At 41.5% G+C, this 25,390-nt stretch overlaps 1 protein-coding gene across 2 annotated transcripts in view; it reads right to left on the reverse strand.

Annotated features, from left to right (window-relative positions):
* Nucleotides 1-4,855: 4,855 nt before the first annotated feature.
* Nucleotides 4,856-25,390, reverse strand: part of ckap5 (cytoskeleton associated protein 5) — a 54,861-nt gene continuing 34,326 nt past the window's right edge. For both annotated transcript variants that reach the window (XM_080736594.1, XM_080736593.1), the window contains 13 exons: nt 24,363-24,556; nt 22,996-23,174; nt 19,749-19,919; nt 19,007-19,127; nt 18,076-18,255; nt 17,217-17,404; nt 16,439-16,514; nt 16,120-16,308; nt 14,441-14,578; nt 14,257-14,340; nt 12,080-12,212; nt 10,604-10,731; nt 4,856-7,757 (listed from right to left, as the gene is read on the reverse strand). In XM_080736594.1, the coding sequence (XP_080592720.1) occupies nt 7,488-7,757; nt 10,604-10,731; nt 12,080-12,212; nt 14,257-14,340; nt 14,441-14,578; nt 16,120-16,308; nt 16,439-16,514; nt 17,217-17,404; nt 18,076-18,255; nt 19,007-19,127; nt 19,749-19,919; nt 22,996-23,174; nt 24,363-24,556 (2,051 nt within the window). In that variant the 3' untranslated portion in view covers nt 4,856-7,487. The remainder of the gene's footprint in view (nt 7,758-10,603; nt 10,732-12,079; nt 12,213-14,256; nt 14,341-14,440; nt 14,579-16,119; nt 16,309-16,438; nt 16,515-17,216; nt 17,405-18,075; nt 18,256-19,006; nt 19,128-19,748; nt 19,920-22,995; nt 23,175-24,362; nt 24,557-25,390) is intronic.

The raw sequence follows: 25,390 nt of genomic DNA on the forward strand, positions 1-25,390 counted from the left end.
TGGAGTGGATACACACTTCTGACGTTCAGGAAGTTCAATAATCGTGGGACCAGTGCTGGGAGACATTCTCTCATAACTTGGGACAGTTTTTGACCATTTTAACAGAATTCTGAGCTGTTTTCTGAGGAAAGAGCTGAAACTAAAAGATGAGTTTAAACTGGGTTTTACCTGCTGTTTAGATACCGTCTACCCTGCCTTTGTTGTAGGTTGTACATAGCTATGAGTGTTTGAAGACATTAGAAGTAATCAATTTACCCCGAGTGAGAGGACATTATGCTCTCATAATGTCCGCAGTGCGGGTGTTATCGGACGAGGCGCAGCCGAGTCCGATAACACCCGCACTCAGGACATTATGAGAGCATAATGTCCGACCCCGAGTGGTAAATAGCTTTTCTACCACTTTTTCCCGTATACATGAAAGAAAACACATAGTTGTAACTTGCAAGGATCTTAAGTTACAATCATTATTGCCTATAAAACTTCCGCGAGACAGCAGATAGTTCCACAAACAACATCTTCTACTCACCAACAGATGGCGCCAATTCCATAGTAATCCATGCGTCTAGCTTACAGCTAAGCTAACGTCAGTTAAAAGCACCGTTCCGGCCGTAAATAGAGGCTGTTCGCTTCCAGAAAGGCATAGGTTCAGAGAAAAGGGGCTTTAAAGTTGGCGGATTGCATTGGATCCAAATAAATCGGCGACGATAGTACGCACGTTAGTAAACATAGGACCGCTGCGACCTTCATTTGTTGGTTGGGGGAAAGTCCCCGGATGTACACTGAGGCGCATTGATCTCGGACACACAACTTTGCGGCAGTTGTCCTCTCATAACCTCCGGAATTTAGCCAATCAGAATCCAGTATTTGAACACGTGACTCGAAAAAGTGGTAGAAGACAATACAACTACCTTTTGGAGCAGACATAATGCTATTGTGGCCCAAAAGTATGAATTCACCTTTTTAAGGTATTATCCCATTTGTTTCTGACAATGTCAAAGAATATTACTGTGTCACAATGTCTCCCTCCGCCTCGCAGCCATTTTGATCCATACTAGATTTGAATTCACTCAACAATTATGGCGGAAGAGAAGACAAATCAATTAATTGAAGAATTACTGTGCCACATTTGGGAGTCTGTCGTTTGACTGAAACAAAGTGACCACCCTCTCTGGAGAGCTCAGGTGTCAACAGCATTTAGTAGAACGGGTACACATTATTGTGTATCATTATTCTATGCTTTAACTATTGAAAAATAGCAGATATACAAGCTCACAGGGCGGCACCGAGTGCCGCGCTGCGAGCTTGTAGATCTGCTATTTTTTTTAAATCATGAAAATTTGAATTTTGACCTGATTCTATAAGTGTCTTTTGAATCCTTCTAAGATTCTTTTGAAAAAATCAATGTTTCTACGTCAGCAATCTGGCCAGCCATCGTCAAAGAAAAGGTCATTTTCACTTTAACTGGAGCTCAGTTAGTCTGTTCTTGAGAGACAGTGGTTCTCAAACCTTTTCATGTGAAGGACCCCCAAAATGATATTTATTTGGCCACGGACCCGCATCTCAAAATATTTAGTTCCAGGCAGGGACCACCCAGAAGCTAAATTTGAGTTACAAACGTTCGCTTTGAAAATACATATATTCAAAGATTTGCACACATTTTCATGACTTTTTCAAAAATTGCAGATCTAGAAGCTCGCAGCGCGGCACTCGGTGCCGCGCTGTGAGCTTGTATATCTGCTATTTTTCACTGGTTAAAGCATTCAATAATTCTAGGCCTAAATGGGTTAATGGAATGCAGAGTTGTGATTCTGGTCTGCAACAGAACTGATAGACTTCTGTATGGTTTCAAATGCAGAAAGGAGCCCATAGAATTGTTCATTTAATGGTGGTCATGATTCTGTGGTTTTAAGTATGGTTGAGGAAGGGGGAAATACTTGTAGTTCTGTCTTCCTAAACACCATCAACAACTTGCCTCTTTCAAAAGAAATCTGTCTATATCTGATAAATCACTTTGTCAGGAATGAAGAAAAACAGCCTCATTAATCGACTGACGTCTAAGCTTCTTAGCTTTATACAATGGGCTTTGGTCAGATTTTGTAGGCCCTTGAGTTATGAAGAATCTAACTGCCTAAAGGACAATGAAACGGAAAACACCAAAAAAAATCCTTTCTACAAAATAGCAACAATGTGCCATTGAAAAACATGGGGAAATTGATACATAGGCCTAAAGAAAACATACAAATTTGTCCTGTGATGCTATAAAAGAAAGGGCTAGCAAAACCTTTTTTACACACGTTTTGTTGTTTAAGTTGTGCTCAGTGGGAAAGGGTCAGGAGAAGAAACAGTCTTGTAGAGGAGATGTGAGACGAGCAACAGAATCAAGTCATGGATCACTTGACTGCCACAGCCTGAAATGATAAGCTGCTTGTGAGTCCTCAGCTAATTTAAACATTATTCTTCAGCGAGAAACACAGTCATACAACAATGTATAAATTAGGCTTCAGACTGACACCGTTTCATGAAGGTATACTGTGACATCTTGAATTTTATTTGCTTTTTTCTTACTTGATTTAGCATTTTTAATATTGTGTGGATGCAATTTCTAGATGATGTGACATTTACATCAAGCAAAAAGAAGCTATCACATGCAGCCTTGACCAACGCCACGTGTCAGCGATGAGTTAGGTCGCGGGTCAGCAACCCGTGGCTCTAGAGCCGCATGCGGCTCTTTAGCGCCACCCTAGTGGCTCCCTGGAGCTTTCTCAGAGATGTATGAAAATGGAAAAAAGATTTTTTTTATCGTCACTTTGGGGCAGAAACCTTGTTATCTCCAAGTTTCAAATTTGTATGTTTTTTTTTTTTGCAAAGTAAAGCCCTGCTTCATCATACAAGACTGACGCACAAAAGTAGTGAAAACAGCAGATCTACAAGCACACAACGCCTCGCGGTGCGAGGCGTTGTGTGCTTGTAGATCGGCTGTTTTCACTAGTTTAGTTCATTTTTGTAAATGATAAATACAAAACGAAGTTTTGGACAGACAAGGTTTCCACCCAACAACGACGATATTTAAGGCTTTTATATTTTTTTGCGGCTCCAGACAGATTTGTTTTGGGTGTTTTTGGTCCAATATGGCTCTTTCAACATTTTGGGTTGCCAACCCCTGAGTTAGGTGCAAGAGTAAAGATAATGGGATGTTTTTTCTCCAGTTAACTTACCTGTATCTATTCCCACACATTGCATGTGTGATAAGAAAAAAAAGGCTATACCAAGTTGCCATCCCTTTAAGAAAAGTCTGCTTCTTTTCTCAACGTGTTTGCTGCTATATCGTGGATGAATTTGTTTTATAAAGACACTGCCAATATAATCCCATGTTCTAGGGTTTAATTTTCTCATAGAAAATGTTAATGTTTTTTATTGGCATTGTGATATTGTTTTTATATTATATAACGTGATGCTGCAATTTCTGTTCTAAAACAAAGTGGAGAAAAAAATGATAATAGATTTATGGGTTGATAAATACTTGTTATGCCTCATTGTTCCATGCTGTGTGACTAGGCCTCATTAAAGCCTCGTTTTGGTCATTATGACTTGTCATTATGAGACATTTTTTACCCAATACCCACCCATTTATCCATTTGTAACAGTGTACAAATGTAGCCAAATTGTCACATTTGTACTCTTGTACACTTCCAGGTACGTAAAATTGCTCACAATTGCTGTTTACGTTCCAATCCTCCATAGCCGACTGTGACAAAATAACGGTCAATGTTTTTGTGCCCCGATACAGTAGCTGTGGTGCAGTGTTGTAGGCTGGAGAGACAACCATTGTTCAGTTAACCACATGAACCGTAGCATCCTCTACTCCAGTGGTCCTCAACCTTTTCAGGCCGCGACCCCCAAAATAATCATATTTGAACTGGGGACCCCCCCACCCCACCCTAACGAGCACTAAGAGTTGAACTTGAGACATTACATTTTGTACAACACGGTTCTATTGTGAAAATAGCAGATCTACATGCTCACAACGCCTCGCGCTGCGAGGTGTTGTGAGCATGTAGATCGGCTATTTTCACAATTTCTGCCTCTAATATTGGACAATTTGGCCAATGTTTAATTTGTCATTTTAGAGGTATTACAAAGTCCTTCATTTGTCACTTTAGAAATGTGTAGATATGCACTATACACTTACATTTTATGTTGGTTTGTTTACTGTTGAGAGAAAACAATGTTGCTCATTAAGTTAATCATCTGGGGACCCTCCAAAATAATTTGGGGACCCCCCCTAGGGGTCCCGACCCACAGGTTGAGAACCACTGCTCTACTCAACCCCAGTTCTTGAGACAGTGCAGAACTCCTGGTCAAATATTAGGCTACTCAACGGCCAATCTTGGAACCCATTCACTAATAATAATACAATAGAAATAGGACCCAACTGGACCCAGCTACTTTGCCAAATGTTCACCCCCAGAATAGTGACACAACAATTCATGTACTGTAGTTCATGACGTGATTATAATGAGGACAGAGGCCTATCGGGGGAAATATACTGCTCAAAGAACTTAAGGGAACAAAATGTTCCCTTAATTTATCTGAGTAGTATATTGTAGTACTGCTCAAAGAATTAAGGGAACATTTTGTTCCCTTAAATTCTTTGAGCAGTATACAAAATAAAATACATTTTCACTAGTCTGTCAAGAACGAGCTTTCCATGATTAGATATGTCATGCAGATCTGATTTGACTGGAGACAAATATTTCTGTTCTTATTATGGAGCTACATGGAAACAAAACAAATGAAAACTATAAGAGACCAGAGCTAGTTTGTTAGAAAACAACTCAAAACAGCCTTTATTTTCCACTATGGATTACGGTATACACATAAAACTGAAGAGCAACAATGTAAACACTACTGGCATTTGAATTCAATACAAAACAGTGTCTCCCCCCCCTCTCCCATTTCCCTCAACATTCAGCTTCAGTAGTACAGCTACAGAAGCCTGACAGGGGGCATCATTAACTCCCATCTTCATCAGATAAAACAGAATTAAGCAGCTTTTTAGTAATGCAAACTTTATTTACATCAAAAATAAAAACAAGCATTTACTTCATGCCATGCTCTTGAGAACAGAATGTGGTGAATTTCCTTCGGTTGGCAACAGGGCCATACAGAGACAAGAGTTTGGTCATTTCAGATTCCAGTGGCGATCAGTACTCTTACAGATTAACTAGTGATATTCTGGGTCCTCCGTCCGTCCCCCCCTCACACCTGATGAATTCAAGGAGCCAATAGTTTTGTTCTAGAGAAGAGAAGTCCACAGCACGGTCAACACAACCCGCCCAAAATTATTAATCTATGGCTCCAGTCCACACATCCTGACCAAAACTATCCAATTAAGGCTCTGCTTAGTCTGAAGTTCCTGAATGCGACCCAACAGAGGGTAGATGAGAGATGACCTAAATCCTGATTGGCTGCCTGAAACCACAAAAAAACTAAAATGGGCTGCTGTGCAATTCCTGCGCCCAATGTAATTTAATTCAACAGTGTGCTTCCTGCGAACGACATAAAACGGCCCATCTTCAATGCACTGCAATGGGGACCACGGACAACATATTCAGACTGTCGGCAAAAGGAGAGATAAATTTGACAAGTCACCTGGGGAGAAGTTTAGATATGTGAGTGAGCTGATGTGTTGCGTTGGTTTAGCGTCAGTGACTAAAGGAAGCTGGGGACCCTGTAGTTAACTCAGCATGAATTTAAACATGTCTCAACCTTCATCATTGTCCATTCCAAGTGCATTAGTTGCTACAGTAATTCTTAATAAAAGTTAACACAGAGCAAATTACTTCAACCGTAGTTCCGATTTCTCTCAAACCTGGTTTACAACAGTCCACGTGGAATTTGAACCCTGCATTTATCCAGCCAATAGAAGCTCAGCTGTGCCGGAAAGACGCATAATGATGTAGACCACATGGTGGAGACATCCTACTGCTAACCTCTATACCCCTCTGGTGCAACAGCGACACATCTTTGTATACTGCTAATTATCACGTAACTCCATTCAAAAAAGGAAATCAGTTAGATTTCCGATATTCTTCCAACATTTGAGAACTTCTAATGCTTGGAGGAGCCAGCTCAATGACCTGTCAATACCATGACAGATAAAACGGAATACAAAAGAACAAACAAAAAACAAACGTGGATATAAAAACAAACCAAAGCAAAGGAATGAATAACAAAATGAGTCTATGACAGTGTTCAGTCACAAGGGGGAGCCATAGTTAACCTAAAACCAAGTTGTCAGGCACAACCATGAGGACTGCATTTCCAAACCATCTGATTTCTAACTATTAACGGGTACACACATACGTACAAACATACATATATACATAGACAAACACCCGACTGCCTCATGGCTGCTTAAACATGGGCAAATCAGATTCCAACATGGTTCCGGAACTCTTGAGAGAACCACAAGAACATCAGATGTGGACCAAAGGGTCTGCGCTCGGCTTGGCTATGGAAATGCAACCTCTAAAAAGCGTTTCTTTATGGCTAAGTGGTTAGCAACCTCGAGTATATACAAATATATTGTGCCACGTACGATAATTAACGGATAAAGAAAACAACAAGATAGTCCACTTCTCTTGTATAGCACAACGAGACACGCTTGCGTACGCTGTAGTGTAGTTTTTAGGATACAGGGCATTTCAGACCATGGGCTCAGTTCAATAAGTAATAATAACTGCACAGAGCTCGATAAAGAGGGAAAAGTCGGTAAATAAAACTTCCAAGTATAACCCTAGCAGATTCAGACTCATTCATGTCTTTTTTTTTTACCCTGCACCTTCCAAAATGTGACCGTCTGCCTGAGTTAACAGTTACTTTTCACATTTCAAAAACAATACAACATGAACATGATGTGGATATACTGAACTCGACTCGGCGTCGAGCTCGAGGAACACATTTAGTTTTGTGGTTGTAATAAGAGCTGAACCCGATACAGGTGTAGTGGGTGAGGAGGTTATGCGTGTCAGGCCAGGCATTTTGCGTTTCTTTTTGAGATTATAAATTGAAATGTATTATTGTTAAACACAGAGGAAGGAAGGGGTTGGTGTTGTTACGGTTCAAGTGCATTTTTTGTTCCTCTTCTTCATCTTCCCTACTAGCAGAATATGAGTGCAAACACAGGAATTCAAAAACTAAAACAATCCTGTGTTTGGTTTTTCTAACACCAGGTTTTAGGAGGAATTCGTTTGAGATGTCAGGGTGCACTCGAGTTCCCCTACGCCAGTGTTTCTCAAAGTGGATTCCAGGGACTCTGTGGGTTCCCTTAGGGGAGTCTAAATTGACCCATACAAGTATGTAACTCTGACAGTGTACAAATGGAACCAAATGAACCCTTACAGGTCCATTTGGTTCCATTTGTACACTGTCAGAGTTAAAGGGAGACCTTGAAATGTGAAGGTTTGAGAAACACTGCCCTTCGCCTACTGCCTGTTGCTCTTTATCCTCTCCAGGCGTTTCTTCAGGTCGTCCAGGTTGGCCGAGGGCGAGGCGGAGCGCGCGTGGTGCGTGGGCGGCGGGCTGTGGGCGTTGTGCTCCTGCTGGAAGAGCTCTCTGGACTCTTTGAGCTGCGACAGCTTGCTGTGGAGCATGTCTGTGGAGGAGGCCACAGACGGCTTGGAGAGCAAGGAGGAGATGGGGCCGCGCTGCTGCTGCTGCTCCTCCTCACCTCCTCCCAGGCCTTGTTGCTGCAACTGGAGAGAGAGAGAGAGAGGAAGAGGGTTATTGTTAATGTGCTGTCCACTGAAGAAACCGTCTATTGAATGTGAATCAATATACCGTCTTCAACGTTTTCAGGCCAAGGACCCCTTAGTTGAGAGAGAGATGAAGCAGGGGACCCCCCCACAACCTGTTCATAGATTCCATATAGTTTCATCGTTTGACAGCACCATTATCGTGTATTTTGGATTCAAGTCAATTTTGTTTTTTCATATATTTAACCCACTTGAACCCGTCAATACTTAACTTGACCTTTCACTCTGTACTTAGTCTGCTCTTTTTCCCCTCTACACCAAACCTCTTTGCCGAAGAATTATGTAGGCCTCTCATTATCCAATGTTGGAATCTATAATATTAACATCAAAACAGAAGCCATCCAACGTGAGAAAGGCTTTAGGCTATTCTATCAACTCCAGGTAAGTAGTTGATCAAGAAAGAGACGTCTACGCTAGGAAATCATTAAACGGCACTGATGTTCTTATAGTAAACTGTCTGTAATGACACTGTTGTCTATTCGTCGCTGGCAGCTGCTCATTGTTGGATCTCTCTCTTAGAAACACGCTACTAAGAGAAGTAGCATATAAACCCCAGATCGTATCCTGAGGATCACAGTAGTAACAATATGTGTCTGAATCTCACCCAGAGCCAGTCATTTCGCATGGTACCACTTTAGACCACAGCTGAAATATATATATTTTTTTTTTCATTAAAATGTGATAAAGCCACAAAAGTATTTCATAAATATCAGGCTACATTTCACTTAAACGCCAGAGCTTTGCATGTAACTAAGACTTTTTTTAATTAATGTGAGAGATTGGGACATAATTATGTTGGTCCTCCCAGAATACAGCTAACATGCTAGTTTTCACCACCCTGTGTTAGCCATTTGTAGCCAAATGCGGTAATATCGGCACTCCATTACCTAGCGTTGCAAATCACAGTATTTATCCCGTTAATGTAGTGCCACGTATGTTCCAAATGAACCACGTTACGTTGTTATAATGATTTAATCTATTATTTATTTATTTATTATTCAGCCGTTGACTGTTCGTTCTTCTTCTCGACTTTTGGGGGGAAAATGATCAGTTTCCTGCCTGGACCGGATGGCGAGGAGTGTCCTTTCTCACTGAGTTAGCTTAGCTTTGACTTAGAACAGTGTGTCATCGTAAACTATCTAGTTTTAATGTTCAGAGCGTTTTCTTTTTGGACAATAAAACATTCACAGCCAGGAAAAAAATCCATCAGAAGGACACATGGAATGCTCGTTCACTCGCCGTCGGAAAATTGACTTATTAGACTATTCTAGATGACTGGCTAACGGCTAACGCTAACGTTAGCTAGCGCTAGCTGCAGGCTAACGTAGGCATCTGTTGTATAAAACGCGACCAAACTCTATTTTTGCTCTTCTACAAGCTCACAACGCGAGGCGGTTAAGCGTAGCCTGTAGATTGTGGTTCATTATCAGAGTCAGATGATCCTTCAATCTGACTGAAGTTACACAAACACTCGACGATGTTATATAAAGCACAGTTAGCACAGTTAGCCGACAGGCTAACGGTGTTTTCGCACGTAATAAATTCACTTCAACCTCGTGTTGAGCAGTTAAACCTATTTGCTACGTACGTCTACAAAAACATTCATATTTCAAAGATAAAGTGCTTACTGAAGTCTCACAGATGTCACAGTATGGTACGCTCAAGCAGAATTACCCGTATCTTTCGTATTGTTTAATAAACAGCATTTTAATCCGATCAGACGCCATTTTCTGTTGTTTTTCAGCCATGCGACCCCATCGGTTGCGAGGTGTACTGCACTTAGATACATTAATACCTTTTTAAGGAAACGACGACCGATCGGATTAAAATGCTCCTCGTTAAATAATACGATCATTACGGGACATTCTGCTGGAGCGTACCCTATGGTGACATCCGTGAGCCTTCACTAAGCAATTTATCTTTGTAATCTGACCGTTTGTGTAGACGTACGTAGCAAATTGGTTAAACTGCTCAACAGCAGATTGTGTTGAATTCACGGTTGGCGCAGCGTAGCGTCTTTACATTTAGCCCAATAATGCTAATCTACAAAGCAATAACTAAAGTTTAAAACATACATAAACCACTTTAGCCCTATGTTATACCAAGGCTATTTGAAAATATCCGATCTACAAGCTCACAACGCATTGCGGTGCGACGCGCTGTGAGCTTGTAGATCTGCTATTTTCAAACATTTTGTACTTTTACTTTTGGTACTTTAAGTACATTTGGATACCAATACTTTTGTACTTTTACTCAAGTACATTTTTAATTCTGGACTTTTACTTGTAACAGAGTGATTCTACATTGCAGAATTGATACTTTTACTTAATTATAAAATGTTGGTACTTTTTCCACCACTGTGTAAACGTTTGTGTTCTCATGCCAATAAAGCTTCTTTGAATTGAAGATTGAATTGAAGATTGCTCCCCATGTGGCGGAGTCAGGTCATTGCAGGTTAGAAATTTATTTAAAACTTGAATATCTCAAAAGTCCTATTTCAGCATGGCATCATTCTATAAGCCATATCTTCAAAACTGTTGGGTCAATCTCCACAACCAATATATCATTTTGTAGCTATGATCCCCAGCTTTCAAATGAAATGAAAAAATGAAAATGAAAAAAATTGCAATGACTGGCTCTCAGTGAGATTGGGACACATATAGCAGAAGTGGTTTAAACCCTCACATGGAACTAAATGAACCCTTACAGTTACATACTGTACAGTGTTAAATGAACACTGGGGATTTTACTGTGTGGTAGCAGCAGTATAAATCTTGTCAACCAACCCTGGAGTTTTCCAGGCCTTGTCTCTGTCGGAGGATCTTGAGTCTCTCGTAGTAAACGGCAGGAGTGTTCTGCTCTTCTCCGTTCCCACTGTTGAGCGCAGTAGAGTCCACACCGTGCTGAGGGATGACTGTAGACATGGCAGGCAGACGAGAGGATCAACAACCATTCATATTATTATTTAAGGGACTCTCAAGCCAGATGAATAGTTAGGATACTGTGGAGAATACAGGTAGCTGTATAAGCTAGGATTACCTGTTGGATACACTAGCTATGATATAGGGTGGCTTTATAGAGTATGTTTCGAAATAATAGAACAATCAGTCTGGCGATTCTGTCAGGGAGGTGACCCTGTAGCTTTTATGATATGCATTTGTATTTGATACAGTCTGTATTTCTGTATCCACAAGTTTCCGCGGGAGTTTACTGGAGACTATCAGGACCAAACTTCCGGGTTTAACAGCAGACATACAAGCTCACGTCAGATGCAACCCGTTGTGAGCTTGTAAATCGGCGGCGGAACCTCGGTGCAGACGTTTGCGCAATGCACTATGGGGCGTAGGAAACTCGTGGATACAGTCTGTAAAATTGTATTAATTCTGCAGTGGTAGTAGTACCCGGAAGTAGTGTTAAAAATGATGTAATGCACCACAGAAACACTATGCCAAAAACATACATGAGATTCCTTAGATTTCGTGACATTTGTCCTCAGTGTGTTATTTAGTTTGTTTAAATAACTGACAACGTTACTCCCTTGCAGAATGACAAAAATCCAAGTGATGCTGATTATGTGCGCCGGTGGCGGCTGCATGCGTCATGACATATGTGGCATGTGTCACATGCATGCAACTACATGTTGACATGTAGTTGTGAGGTAATTTTTAAGCTTGAGAATTGTAGTCGATTTGTTGGCGGCCCTTTATTTTCTCACTCTTTGGATAAATTAGTACCTATTCAGCATCAGTTGATGCTCCATAAACTATATTAACCATTTTATGAGTAAAACTGCCTGTAATTTTTTTGTTTTTGGAACACAGTTGTAATGACGTGAAGTAAAAAAAAAAAAAAGTCTTATTGGGATTTAGAATCGTAAAAATATTGCTGTAATGTTCATTACTTGCTTTCCCCGCCTAATTTAATTCTATTCCCCACTAGTCATAGCTTATCGTTTTAATCGTTGTTCATTTTAGCCTTTTAACATTTGTTTTCTCTTAATGAAGTCGTTTGTTTTCTTTTGTTTTGTCAAGTGACTTTGGGTACAATGAAAAAGCGCTATATAAGTTTGATGTATGTGTGTGTGTGTGTGTGTGTGGCACACACACTCACTGTGTGCGAGAGAGAGAGAGAGAGAGAGAGAGAGAGAGAGAGAGAGAGAGAGAGAGAGAGAGAGAGAGAGAGATAGAGAGATAGAGATATAGAGAGAGTCTGTTGCGTCCACAGGTACAGAGTACCTGTGGATGTTTGGATGCGGCTCTTGCCCTCTCTCTCTGACTCGATCATTCGGAGGCCTCGCTCCACGTAGCTCTGGAAGAACTGGGAGGTGTTCCTGAGGAAGGGCTCCAGGTCCGCATCAGAGTACTTCTGTTTGTACTCGTACAACTCCGTCAAACCCTGGACACACACAGTCAGACAGAAAGACACTTAACCCATTTAGGCCTGAACACATTATGACGCAATATTTTATGCTTTAAATATAAAAAAATAGCAGATATACAAGCTCACAGCGCGGCACCGAGTGCCGCGCTGTGAGCTTGTAGATCTGCTATTTTTGAAAAATCATGAAAATTTGATTTTTGACCCGATTCTATAAGTGTCTTTTGAATCCTTCTAAGGTTTTTGGAAAAAAACTATGTTTCTATGTCAGCAATCTGGCAAAGAAAAGGTCCTTTTCACTTAACTGGAGCTCAGTTAGTCTGTTCTTGAGAGACTACTATGTCAGTGGTTCTCAAACCTTTTCATGTGAAGGACCCCCAAAATGATATGTATTTGGCCACAGACCCCCATCTCAAAATATCTAGTTCCAGGGACCACCCAGAAGCAAAATTTGAGTTACAAACATTCGCTTTGAAAATACATATATTCAAAGATTTGCACACATTTTCACGACTTTTTCAAAAATAGCAGATCTACAAGCTCGCAGCGCGGCACTCGGTGCCGCGCTGTGAGCTTGTATATCTGCTATTTTTCACTGGTTAAAGCAGTCAATAAGTCTAGGCCTAAATGGGTTAATCTATAAGGCTGTGTTACAAGGAGGTGGTTTTGAACCAAACCATCTAAATCAGGGGTTCTCAAACCTTTTTATGTCGTGACCACCAAAATAAACATATTTGAACTGGGGACCCCCCACCCTGACAAGCACTTGGAATTGTAGGTATTACATTTAATGTGACTCAGTTCCATAGATAAATATCGTGAAAATAGCCGATCTACATGCTCACAACGCCTCGCAAACGCGAGGCGTTGTGAGCATGTAGGTCGGCTATTTTCACAATGTTCGCCTCTTGCTTACTTAATATTTGACAGTTTGGTCTTGAAAGTCCTTAAATTGTCACTTTAGAAATGTGCAGATACCATGTATACACTTATACTGTGTGTTGGTTTGTTTACCATTGAATGAGGAAAAAAAATGACATTAAGCTAATCATCTGGGGACCCCACAAAATAATTTGGGTCCCGACCCCAAGTTTGGGAACCACTGATCTAAATGATAAGAGGTGAGACACAAACACAGTTACACCACGGTTTTGTACTGAGAACCATGGACAGGAGATCTCACCATTTATCTGAATTCTATTCATTTCGTTGTTCTTACTTTTTAGCTTGACGTTTTGTGCCATGTAGCACTTAGAGATCTGTGTCAAGTGTGTTATAAAATCAAATGTATATTATAATGAAATCTAAAAGTTTGTCAGTTGAATGGCAAATTCAAAGTACACTGTATGACTCTTGAGCTTCTCATGCACCAATGGTGCAATCTTGTGTGCAAATACAGTAAGTGCCAAAAATGACTTTGAAACCAACAAATGAGCTCTCTCTTTCCCTCTCTTCCGATGGACACACGGCGGACACGTTTGCAGACAGTGGCAGCACACATGAGGAGTCCTTTCTTACTCACAACTTTATAGTGGCTCAAATAACAGGACAGAAACACGTCTACTCCAGTGCAACGTAGTAGGAAATGTGATAGAGGAATGCAACTCTCTGTACGGTTGTGCTCAAAATTATTCAACCCCCCTCTGCAAATCTGGTTATGTAAATATACTTTTTTTTTTACCAAATTAAATACTAAATGTCACTTTCAATTATTCAACTCTTAATTACACCTGAAAACATCTGTAATCAACTGCAATCGACAAATAAAGGGCTTAAATAGTTGCTTCAGATATGCAATCTGGCCTGACTAGAAGTTTGTTGACTTGTTGACTGTGATTAGAGCAGTTAGAAACATGGCTAAATCTAAGGAATGGTCAGAAAAGTTCAGAGAGAGATTATTGCTTTGTACAAAAAAGGATATAAAACAATTGCAGACACTGAATGTTCCAAAAAGTACAGTTTTGAGCATAGTTCACAAGTTCTAAGTCAAAGGAACAGTGGTTACACTAATGACCACATTTGTCAGAGGGGTTGAATAATGAAGACAAAGAGCTGAACAGACCTCTTTAGTGTTCTCCTTGGAGCCGATCTTCTTAAAGATCTCTGACAGGATGTCGCTGACTTTAGCCTTGGACATCCTCTCATCCTGCATAAAATAAATACAAATGTAAGTTTACAAATCGACAGACACCTTTGTGTGTGTACGTGGTGGTGTGTACTTTGTTTGGGACGTGTGTGTTCCTCACCATACGTAGACCTGACTTCTCGTTGCCTCGGTCACTCTTGATTCCAGACAGGTTTCCAGAGTGTTTGACCACCCGCCTCAGATGGGCCTCCAACTCAGACTCGTTGCGGTTTTCAATCATTGACATGTGGTCAAGAATCTAAAGAATATTCACAAATAAATATAGGAAGGAAATTAACAATTACCCATCATTAATGATGATGCCCATGATTCCAATAAAAACCAGTAAGACTCCCTAATCGGGAGATAAGCGACCGTAGGTGGCTTATCTCCACAAATAGGGCAAAAATGTGTTTTTCCCAAATCTTCCTGATCCATGTTGATGACATGAGTGTAGACATGCTGTGTAGTGATATTCGTGATTTTAGGGCAAAAACTGTAGGAGCAGTGTCCAAAAATGTGTTTTAAAAATCGGCCTGAAGGTGGCGCTAGAATAGGGCCATGTGAGAAATGAGGGGTGGGGTCTCCGCGTTGCCTTGGCGGACGAATAGGTACCGGCCCCGGCTCTCCCGGACGCTCCTAGCCCGAGTTACGGCATTTTATGTGCGCTGCAGTGGCAGGGGGTCCTCCACTGGGGGCGCCACCACTTTTGCATCCGTTCTGGAGCACCAGGAGTCGGTGGTCCCCGGGAATTCCCCGTGAGCAGCCCCGTTGGGGTGGTCATTTGGTCATTTTTGCACATTTGGTCATTTTTTACATCTGGGGGTCCCCCAGGGAGCTGGGGGTCCCTGGGGCTCCGGGGGTCCTTGGAGGTTGTAGTTTGGCAGGCAAGGAGTGTGTGTGTAAAATCTGGCATGGATCGGGTCAACGGGTGGGGAGATATAAGCAGGGAAAAAGTGTGACGTCTGACATGTGAGCACATTTGGTCATTTTTTACATCTGGGGGGTCCCTGGGGCTCCGGGGGTCCTTGGAGGTTGTAGTTTGGCAGTCAAGGAGTGTGTGTGCAAAATTTGACAGACAGCCTGTGGAGGTTTTGGTAGTAAATGCGACCTACGGTCGCAATAATATGAATTCAATCACAATACTAACTACACCGTCTACTAGTTGCTGGCCAAACAAGTGTTATGTAGAAGTACCTGTTTAAACCTTGCCACCAGGTACTTATTAACTTTCACATGCATAGAACTGGCTCAACTGTTAATTCATATTGAGCAACTGAATGGCAAATTATTATGAGAAACAGTTTTTGTGAACTGTAGAGCAGGGGTCTTCAACAGGGGGTCCGGGACCCCTAGGGTGTCCTCAGAGTTATTACAACTTTAGACAAAAATAACATATCTACAAGCTTGTAGATCGGCTATTTTAGGCAAAGGGGTTTAGTGTAGAGGGGAAAAAGAACAGACTAAGTACAGAGCAAAAGGTCAAGTTTATATAAGTTTTGACGGTTCAAGTGGTTAAATATCTGAAAACACAAATTGACATGAATCAAAAATACACCGATTTTGCTGTCAAATGATGAAACTATATGGAATCTATGAACAGGTTGTGCTTCTGCTTCATCTCTCTCTCAACTAAGGGGTCCTTGGCCTGAAATCATTGAAGACCCCTGCTGTAGAGATTAAATGGAAATAGTTTCCAGACAGTATTAGCTTTAACTTTAGCATTGTTTGGAAACAGCACGATTATACAGTACATGATAATCGGGGTGGGTGTTCTGTGTAGATTTGCATGGGCTGTACCTTAGCGCCCGTGAGCTTGCAGAGTGTGTGCAGCAGTGTTTTCAGTGTCCTGTGTGGAACGTCGCTCTTGAGCTGTTTGAGTTTCTCTTTGGGGAAGACCTTCATGAAATTATGGACGTCCAGTAAAATACGATCCAGGTTGATGCTGTTGATGGTGTCTGGAAGGAATCGGATCATCCTCCACAGACACTGTGGAGGAGGAAGAGAGGGAAAGAGAGTGCATTTATTGGTTTGGCACATATTTCCACACATGAATTCTCATGAAATGACTGAACAGCCCCAAGGCCAAGAACAAACTGAAATGTTTGAAAATGCCTACCTTCATGACCAGCTCAGAGAACATGGGGGAACCCGCTGTAGTGATTAGACTGTCCTGCAGTAACACCAGCAGAGCACTGGATAGGAAAAGTGTAAAACATAATTTTTGGAGGAATAAAAACATTTAAAAACATGCCCAGTCACTATACTGCCACTGAGAGGCACCTTTTTACTGAAACCAAGATTGAAATTAGAATCGAATACACAGAACAATATGAAACAACTGAATTACAATGGTAGTGGATGGAGAGAAAGGACTTTTGTCAGCAACCAATGGGTGCGAAGAGGGGCGGGACAATGGCCGGGACTTGATAAAGGGTGAATTGTATAGACGACATCGCTGTGGTGGAGAGGTACTTAAGTTAATAAATGTTTAAAACTATTGAACAGGTCCCAGGGGAGAAAATCCAACAGAATTTGTTTAAAACTATTGAACAGGTCCCAGGGGAGAAAATCCAACAGAATTTACCAACTCCAAAAAGTTATTTTAACTTTGGTCTTTAAACAGGGTTGGGAAGTATTTTGAACTCCATCCACATGGGAACGGTGTGGCTCCCATGTGGATCTTGGACTTCATGTGGCCTGCCTGTGATGTCAGTCATCTTTGATGTACGTACGACTCCATATATGGGCAAGGGGGGTTAGCGATCAAACATCACCCCATGAAGCCTGATTTGTATTACACTCATGCGATCTGCAACCTCACAATTCAGGCTTGCAGCTAGTTATTTTCGTCAAGCGACGAGTATAAATCAAACATGACATCCATTAGCGCTTACCTAAGTATGTTAGTTTGGTCTGATTTCTCCAGCACCCTCACGACCAGCAGGTTGACCGATCTGATCAGCTGCTGACCGTCTTCTATGTCCTCCACTCGGCCGTCCAACATCAGAGTTATCAGACCATGCATGAGGTCCTTCAACACGCCCATGGACGCTTCTTTGGCCAGAGACTCCATCCAGAACAGCTGAGGAGATGGTGCACAGAGAAGGAAAGGATATGGAGAGAGTGGAACATGACCAGAGCTATCAGTTCAATTAAATATTTTAACAACCCAAATCCTCTCTTATCTATATTAACCCATTTTGGCCGGGTACGCATTATTATGCATTAATACTTTAACCATAATTTTATGCTAAACTATTGAAAAATAACAGCGCGGCTGCAAGCTTGTAGATCTGCTATTTTTGAAAGATCGTCAAGATTTGTGCACGTCTTTTGACCTGATTCTATCTCTCCTAAATCCTAACATGTTTCTGAAAAACCTAAATTTCTATGTCGGTGGTTCTCAAACTTTTTCATGTCAAAATTAAATGTATTTGGCCATGGACCCCCATCTCAAAATATTTAATTCCAGGGACCCCCCCAGAAGCAAAATTTGAGTTACAAATGTTCGCTTTAAAAATACACATGTTCAAACATTTGCACAAAATTGTCTTGCCTTTTAAAAAATAGCAGATCTACAAGCTTGCAGCGCGGCACTCGGTGCCGCGCTGTGAGCTTGTATATCTGCTATTTTTCAATAGCTAAAGTAGTAAATAATTTCAGGCCTAAATGGGCTTCCATAGTCAAAGTGGTTCTCAAAACATTCTCATGGCAAGGACCCCTGAATTGAAGTGTATTGTTTGTTCCACTCACCGACAGCATGTTTCCTATGATACAACTGTAGAGTTTGAAGATGTCCTTCTTGTCCAGCCGCTCGTCAGCCATGTGTGTGTTGTAGATCAGCCTCAGCTGCATCAACGTGGCGATTAGGAACTGGTCAATGTGACCCGACATCACCTCCGCCTTGTCCTCCTGCCGCAGCACCTCGTCGATCTGTGGAGAGGAAGGACCAGGAACAAACAGCTTAGACCAGGGGTCTTCATCACCCCTTGGGGGTCCTCAGAGTTACTACAGGGCAAATCTTTGTGTGATAGGATCATGTTTTTTTTTTTTCCATTAACCATTTGAACCCTAGCATCCCTATTTTGAGTGGAACATTAGCCAAAAATAGCAGATCTACAAGCTTACAACGCCTCGCGCTGCGAGGCATTGTAAGCTTGTAGATCGGCTATTTTTGTCAAAGAGGTTTGTAGAGGGAATAGAAGAGCAGACTAAAGTATTTGACGGTTCAAAAGTGGTTAAATGTCTGAAAATACACAACGTGATGACTGCTGTCAAACAAGTCTAAGCTGTCTAAGAAATCTATGAACACAACACAATTCTATACAATATCTAGCTGGGGTCCCTGCTTCATCTCTCTCTCAGCTATGGGGTCCCTGGCATGAAACGTTGAAGACCCCTGGCTTAGACACAAAGTAGAGGTCACCCAACTACAAAAATGGCACTTGGCATTTGCTAAAATGATCACTTTTAACTGCAGGCAGACTAAGGAACTATAATCATATATTCAGTACCCCATTTACTCCTGATAAATTATCAAAAGATAAATGTCCCCCTTCCTCAGATACTTCATAAATTGAATAAAAGCAGTTATTGTTTAATAAGTAAGGCTATACAATTGTACTTTACATTTACATTAACCAAAACTTCACTTGGATCAGTGCGTGGTTGAGTTAAATAATACCTGCGCCAGAGCTTGTACACTGGTGTTGATGTCCCCACTGGCCACCTGGGAGATCACAAAGTTGATGGTGGAGGCTGTGCTGTTGTGCAGCTCATCATAGTGAGGAGAGACCGAACGCATCCTGAACACACACAACAAAACTCTCGTTACTGGTGGAGAATTAAGCCCAACAATAAACATTGTATTGGTGTGTTTATGTCCATGTGTGTGTGTGTTAGGGTTGGGATGATAAGCGATATTATCGTTTATCGTGGTAAAAAAACACACGATAATCGTATCGTGGAGATTTAATTTATCGTGATATCGTCCTCCGTCATGCACTGGGATCAATTCACCTTTTATTTGCCGAGCGGCATATCCAGTACCACTTAAACTCTCCATAATTGGTAAATTGTACTTATAATATATGTACTTGATACAGTCTTTTTTCCCCCCACTCTCTATCAAATGTCTTTGCAAAAAATAGCCGATCTACAAGCTCAAAACGCGTCGCGTTTGCGACGCGTTGTGAGTTTGTAGATCTGCTATTTTTTGGCAAATGTACTGCCCCAGGCTAATGGATTTTGATCATCGAGATAATATCGTAAATCGCGATTTCTTTTGTGACAATAATCGTGATATGACATTTTCATATTGTCCCATCCCTAGTGTGTGTGTGTGTGTGTGTGTGTGTGTGTGTGTGTGTGTGTGTGTGTGTGTGTTTGTGTGTGTGTGTGTGTGTATTCTGTGTTTCCATATTCACTTGGGCTCAGGGATCATGATGGGCTCCAGCAGCTCGTCCAGTTTGTGTTGGACCAGGTCTGGCAGCTCGCTGACCCCACAGTGGTCCGTCTCTATCATGTCCAGGTCCAACTGGAACTCCCTGGGGATGGACGGGTGCGACGACTCCCTCTCGGCGTTCTGACGAGCTTGGCTGGCGAGAGGAAGCCACGTCAAGAGGAGAAGGAAAGAAGAAAGTACGTTAAGACAAGTACGTTCTTCTTTTATTTGATTCGGCTCCAGTCCTGGCTGAAAACTGTCCGTTTGCGTCTACATTCTACAACATGGATACTTCCAATATTTTCCAGCCTACGGAATTGGTGGTTCTTTGTCTGACAAAGAGCCAGTTGAGGGTCCAGACAGAGCCTACATCATTATCTTTATTGGCCAAAGTCATCGCCTTTATTGGGGACGCACAAATCTGAAGATCTTTGAAACTCATCAGGTCTGCTTGTCTATATTCCAATTGGGTTCTCAGGACTGGAGCTGATCAGTACCCCCAGGTAAAGCAACAGTTCCCACTGGAAGAACAACATTTAATAAGATGCCTTATCAAACACCCGACACTTGGAATGTTTGTTCTCTTGGAAGGTCAGTCACCCAGGAATTCACAGAACGAAACGTCTGTTAAACTTTGACAGCAGAGAAACCTTTTCAGACCATCATGTGACAATAGCACTGGAGCAAACATATCCAAGTCCAGATATCAAGATTCAATCAAGGCATCTCTAGGAAATGTTGAGCAGTGATTACTTGTGTCTGGACATCCACCATACATTCTAGCCACATACAAACGGGCCGTCTCAGTTTGTGGAGCAGGATAGCGGAGCAGACCACTGAATACGTTATATCTGTCAGCTTTTACAAAACGTACGCGATGAGAAAGCACATGAAACATCCATCCGGAGTAATCATGACGTAACGAAGAAGAGAAGGGTTGTGGAGGAGACGACAAACTCCTATCAAACTCATGAGGACAATTTGAATATTAGTCCATTACGTTACCTGGGCAGCAGGGCTGTCACGATATGACATTTTACATGACGATTAATTGTCACTCAAATAATTGGCGATTAACGATTTAATTGTGTTTTTGTCGTTGATAATTACATTTCTGTTTGGCTTTTAGGCTTTGAAGTTGTACATGGTAGATACGACACATAACCTAAATATACAAAGAAATTACTGACATATTTGACAACTTACTACTTAAAAAATAACTTTGATAGTGGAAATAGCCGATCTACAAGCTCACAACGCGTCGCATCGCGACGCGTTGTGAGCTTGTAGATCTGCTATTTCCACTATTTCGGACATTTTTCAACATTCACGATTATGACGATTAATTGCGATAATATCAAATAATCACGATTAGACGATTATGTAATAATTGTGACAGCCCTACTGGGCAGAAACATGCACCATAGAGGGGAAAAGGTTTAACTGACAAAATGATGTTTTGCGACCATAGGTCGCATTTAGTATGAGAACCTGCAGATCATGTCCGTCTGTGCGTGCGTCACGCCTCAAGTCACGCTCCATATATGGCCAAAACATCTCCATATATGGAGCTGGCCAATACCTCTACATCTGACCTCACGGACTTCAGATATGGATATAGCTGACCTGTTCTGAAATCACACTCGACCAGCCAGATTAATAGATTAACTCTTGCTTCTTAACTGTGCCATATTAAGAAGCTCTGATGTTTCAGTGTGACCGGTCGCTTCTCGCCCTCAGAGCGTCTTACTGGTGTTAAGCTAGTTTGCTTTCCTCAGTGTAAAACTAAATTACACCTTTTCCCCATCAATGAAACATAGTTGACAGACTACAATTCAAATTTCCCTGTGAGTATAGTGTAGGTATTTTTATTTGGGAGATTTAGAATATGAGTGATGCATACAATATTAGAGTGCAGTTAGCATACAGTACAGTATGTCCACCAACAACCGAGAACGGAGGCGGGCCATGAGGAGGTAGTACTCACATCCTATACGTGCGATACATTATTCTGATCCAGAGAAGAAGGCAGGCAGAGAGGAGAAAGGAGGAATCATACAGTAGAGACATGAAGGGTTAAGAGACAGACAGGCAAGCAGACAGAAAGACAGGCAGCTGGACCACTTGTCTGGCAGCCATGGAAAAAGACAGACAGACAGACTGCTGCTTGGCCGTCCAGAAAGACAAACAAAAAGGCAATCAGTTAGAACAGAACTGATTACACATGTATCGGTTGGTTTCACAGTCATGTTTCCTGTCCAGAGCTGTACACAGGGTTCCCACACATTTTTACCAATTTATTTCCAAAACTTTTCCAGAATATTTAACCCAATTTCCAGGACTATATAACAATAATTCAGCTCAATAACGAGTCACTTACTCGTATGTGCAGTGCCCAAAGACAGGTAGTGTATGCCAGTGGTTCTCAACCTTTTCAGGCCGTGACCCCTGAAATCATATTTGAACTGAAGAGTTGAGGAATTTTGTATAACACGGTTTTATTGTGAAAATAGCAGATCTGCGTTGCGAGGCGTTGTGAGCATGTAGATCGGCTATTTTCACAATTTCTGCCTCTAATATTTGACAATTTGGCCCATGTTTAATTTGTCATTTCAGAAGTATTAACAAAATTAATAACCAAAGACAATGCATAGCTATTTTTTTCCAGGACCTTCCAGGACCCTTGATCAATTCCAAAACTTTTCAGTACTGGAAAAATATTTTTCTAATTTCAAAATATTTCCAGGAATTTCATGACCGTGGGAACCCTGTGTACATTTCCAAAAGCAGCGTCCATTGGAAAGACCATACAGTACTTTTAATATGTACTCCGAACACGTCTGTGAGAGCAACCGAACTTGCAATGAATTCAGTAATAAAAGATCAGGAAAGAATGACAGACAGAAGAGCAAGTTCAGAAAACAGAGAAGTCAAAGAGGTTTATGGTCTGAATCTCAACGCATCACAGTGGATAAACAACAGTCACAATAAAGAGATGGCTGGTTGACAGGATGACAGACATGCTTATGGAAGAGTAGTAGGGAATGTTAGATTTGAAAACACTGAAGTAGGAAAACCACAATTCTAATACACTATAGACACACAGGGGTCTAGTTCTATTCACAGACAAATGGGATATATGATACAGTACAGCTTCAAAGACCTTTTGTTTTTGCCTGCAGCTTCTAGTAAGCCAAACAGAATGCCTTGGTAGAGTGTGGTGAAATTACTTCAGTTTATTGGGGTCCTCCTGTGACGCCTGGGCGGGCTTGCGGAGGAAGGTAGCACTGGGGTTGGATGGGTGTTCTCGTTGGTTCCTCTCAGGCTGCTGCTTAGGAGGGGCAGCCTGGGTCTTCTTTGCCGAACGCTTGATCCTCTCTTCCAGCATGCTCATTTCTTTCTCCGATAGCTGGAGGAGAGAGCAGGGAGGGGGAGGCCAGCCGAGGAGGAAGGAGAGGCAGGGGAAGAAAGAGCGAAGATGAGGATGAGAGGGCATGTGAAAGAGTTATTAAAGCCATTTATTTAGGCCTGAACACTTTAACCATTATTTTATGCTTTAACTATTGAAAAATAGCAGATATACAAGCTCACGCGAGCTTGTAGATCTGCTATTTTTGAAAGACCATGAAGATTTGTACACGTCTTTGAATATTTTGACCCGATACTATTAACACCTTCTAAGCCTGGCCGTACTCCCTCGGACTTCCTACTGGGTCCCATCAGCCACGCCGTCTATTCCCGGACTTTTGATATAAATTATAATAAAAAAAAAAAAAACATCGGAAATTCTTCTCTGTGTCTTTTTGGAGCGATCTGAAAGGGTTAATATGCTCTGACAGTCATTTTCTGGTGCTGGGTGTGATACTCCTAATATCCAGCAGGCCACGCCGTTGACTCACATTCTGGATGGATGGCTGGCCAGGAGGAGCCTCATCCTCTCCCCAGTGTTGAAACTCAGCAAGAAGCTCAAACAAGATGGCTGGTCTTTGTCTCTGTTCGTGGATCGCGGTTTCAATCACGTTCGGGCGCCGCTTCTCTATCGCTCCTTTCCCTGCTTCGCCGCACGTAAACGAATGGAATTGATCTCCCCTCCGCCTCGCCAAAGTAAGATCGCCGACCTCTGCAGGATGAATATGTACGCTGTGTCGAGCACTCCAGTACGTGTTGTTATCATGTGGGCTTTGTTTTTTTAAAACATGTTTGTAAATAAATGGCTTATTTCTTCGGCGCTACCTCTGTTCAGAGGGTTCTGCCGCGGCTTGCAACGTGTTAAGTGTCTTGTAAAGCCTTCTAAGTTTTTTGAAAAAACTATGTTTTTATGTCAGTGGTGCTCAAACCTTTTCATGTCAAGGACCCCCAAAATTATATGTATTTGGCCACGGACCCCCGTCTCAAAATATTTTGTTCCAGGGACCCCCAGAAGCAAAATTTGAGTTACATGAGTTATTTGAGTTAGATTGAAGACTTTATTAGGCCTAACTGGGTTAGTTAACTGTGCAACCAAACCACCTTTCAAAGAATATGTCTTGTTATAACTTTAAGATGCATGTTTATTTTACAGTCTGTGTCATATTATCAGAATAGTAGCCCGTCTTACATTTCCTACGAGTTTGTAGACTTGGTCTCCACACACATTGTAAACAGCCAATACAGTATTGAGGGCAGCGTTGCGGACAGAAGTGTCTCTGTCTCCAATATGAACTGCTATCTCCTTTAAGGCCTTGGCAGGAGTTGGCTGGCACACATTCATCCCAAAGCCCTCGATCAAACACCCCAACTCCTCCAGACATTCTGAGAAAACAAGGGAGAAAGATGACATCATTAGAACACTTTTTTTTCAAAAATAGCAGATCTACAAGCTCGCAGCGCGGCACTCGCGCTGTGAGCTTGTATATCTGCTATTTTTCTAAAGTTAAAGCATAAAATAATGGTTAAAGTGTTTAAAATCTAACGCGACTCGGGCGCTTTCCAGGTATTTGAGAGTTATTCTCCATGTTGACCTGATATCGTTGCTGTCGAGTGGAAACCTAAACCGTTCGTTTTAATTATATATAAATAAATAAATAAAAAGATTATAAATAATGAAAATCTACTGCAGATCTACAAGCTCACATTATGAGTTGGTATATCGGGTATTTTCACTGGTTTTGTGGGACACTCTTGTATGATGACGTAGGGTATTCATTTAAGAAAATCATAAAAATATGCAACAAGAAAACTCAAATAGAGTAGAGATGAACTATGCATAAATTAATCATCAGTAACGCAAAAAGCAATGGCTACATTTACATTTGAATTAGGGATGGGACGATGTGAAAATTTCATATTACAATTATTGTGACAAAAAGAAATCACGATTTACGATATTATCGCGATAATCAAAACCCATTATCCTAGGGCGGAACAGTTGCCAAAAAATCTACAAGCTCACAACGTGTCGTGTTGCGACGCGTTGTGAGCTTGTAGATTGGTTATTTTTTGGCAAAGACATTTGATAGAGAGTGAAAAAAGGTCTGTATCAAGTATGTATATTACCTTTTTACCAATTATAGAGGGTTTAAATGGTACCGGATATGCAGCTCGGCAAATAAAAGGTGAATTGATCCCAGTGCATGACGGAGGACG

This window comes from Nannobrachium achirus (assembly GCF_963921795.1).
Source record: "Nannobrachium achirus genome assembly, chromosome: 11".
Classification (NCBI taxonomy): Eukaryota; Metazoa; Chordata; class Actinopteri; order Myctophiformes; family Myctophidae; genus Nannobrachium; species Nannobrachium achirus.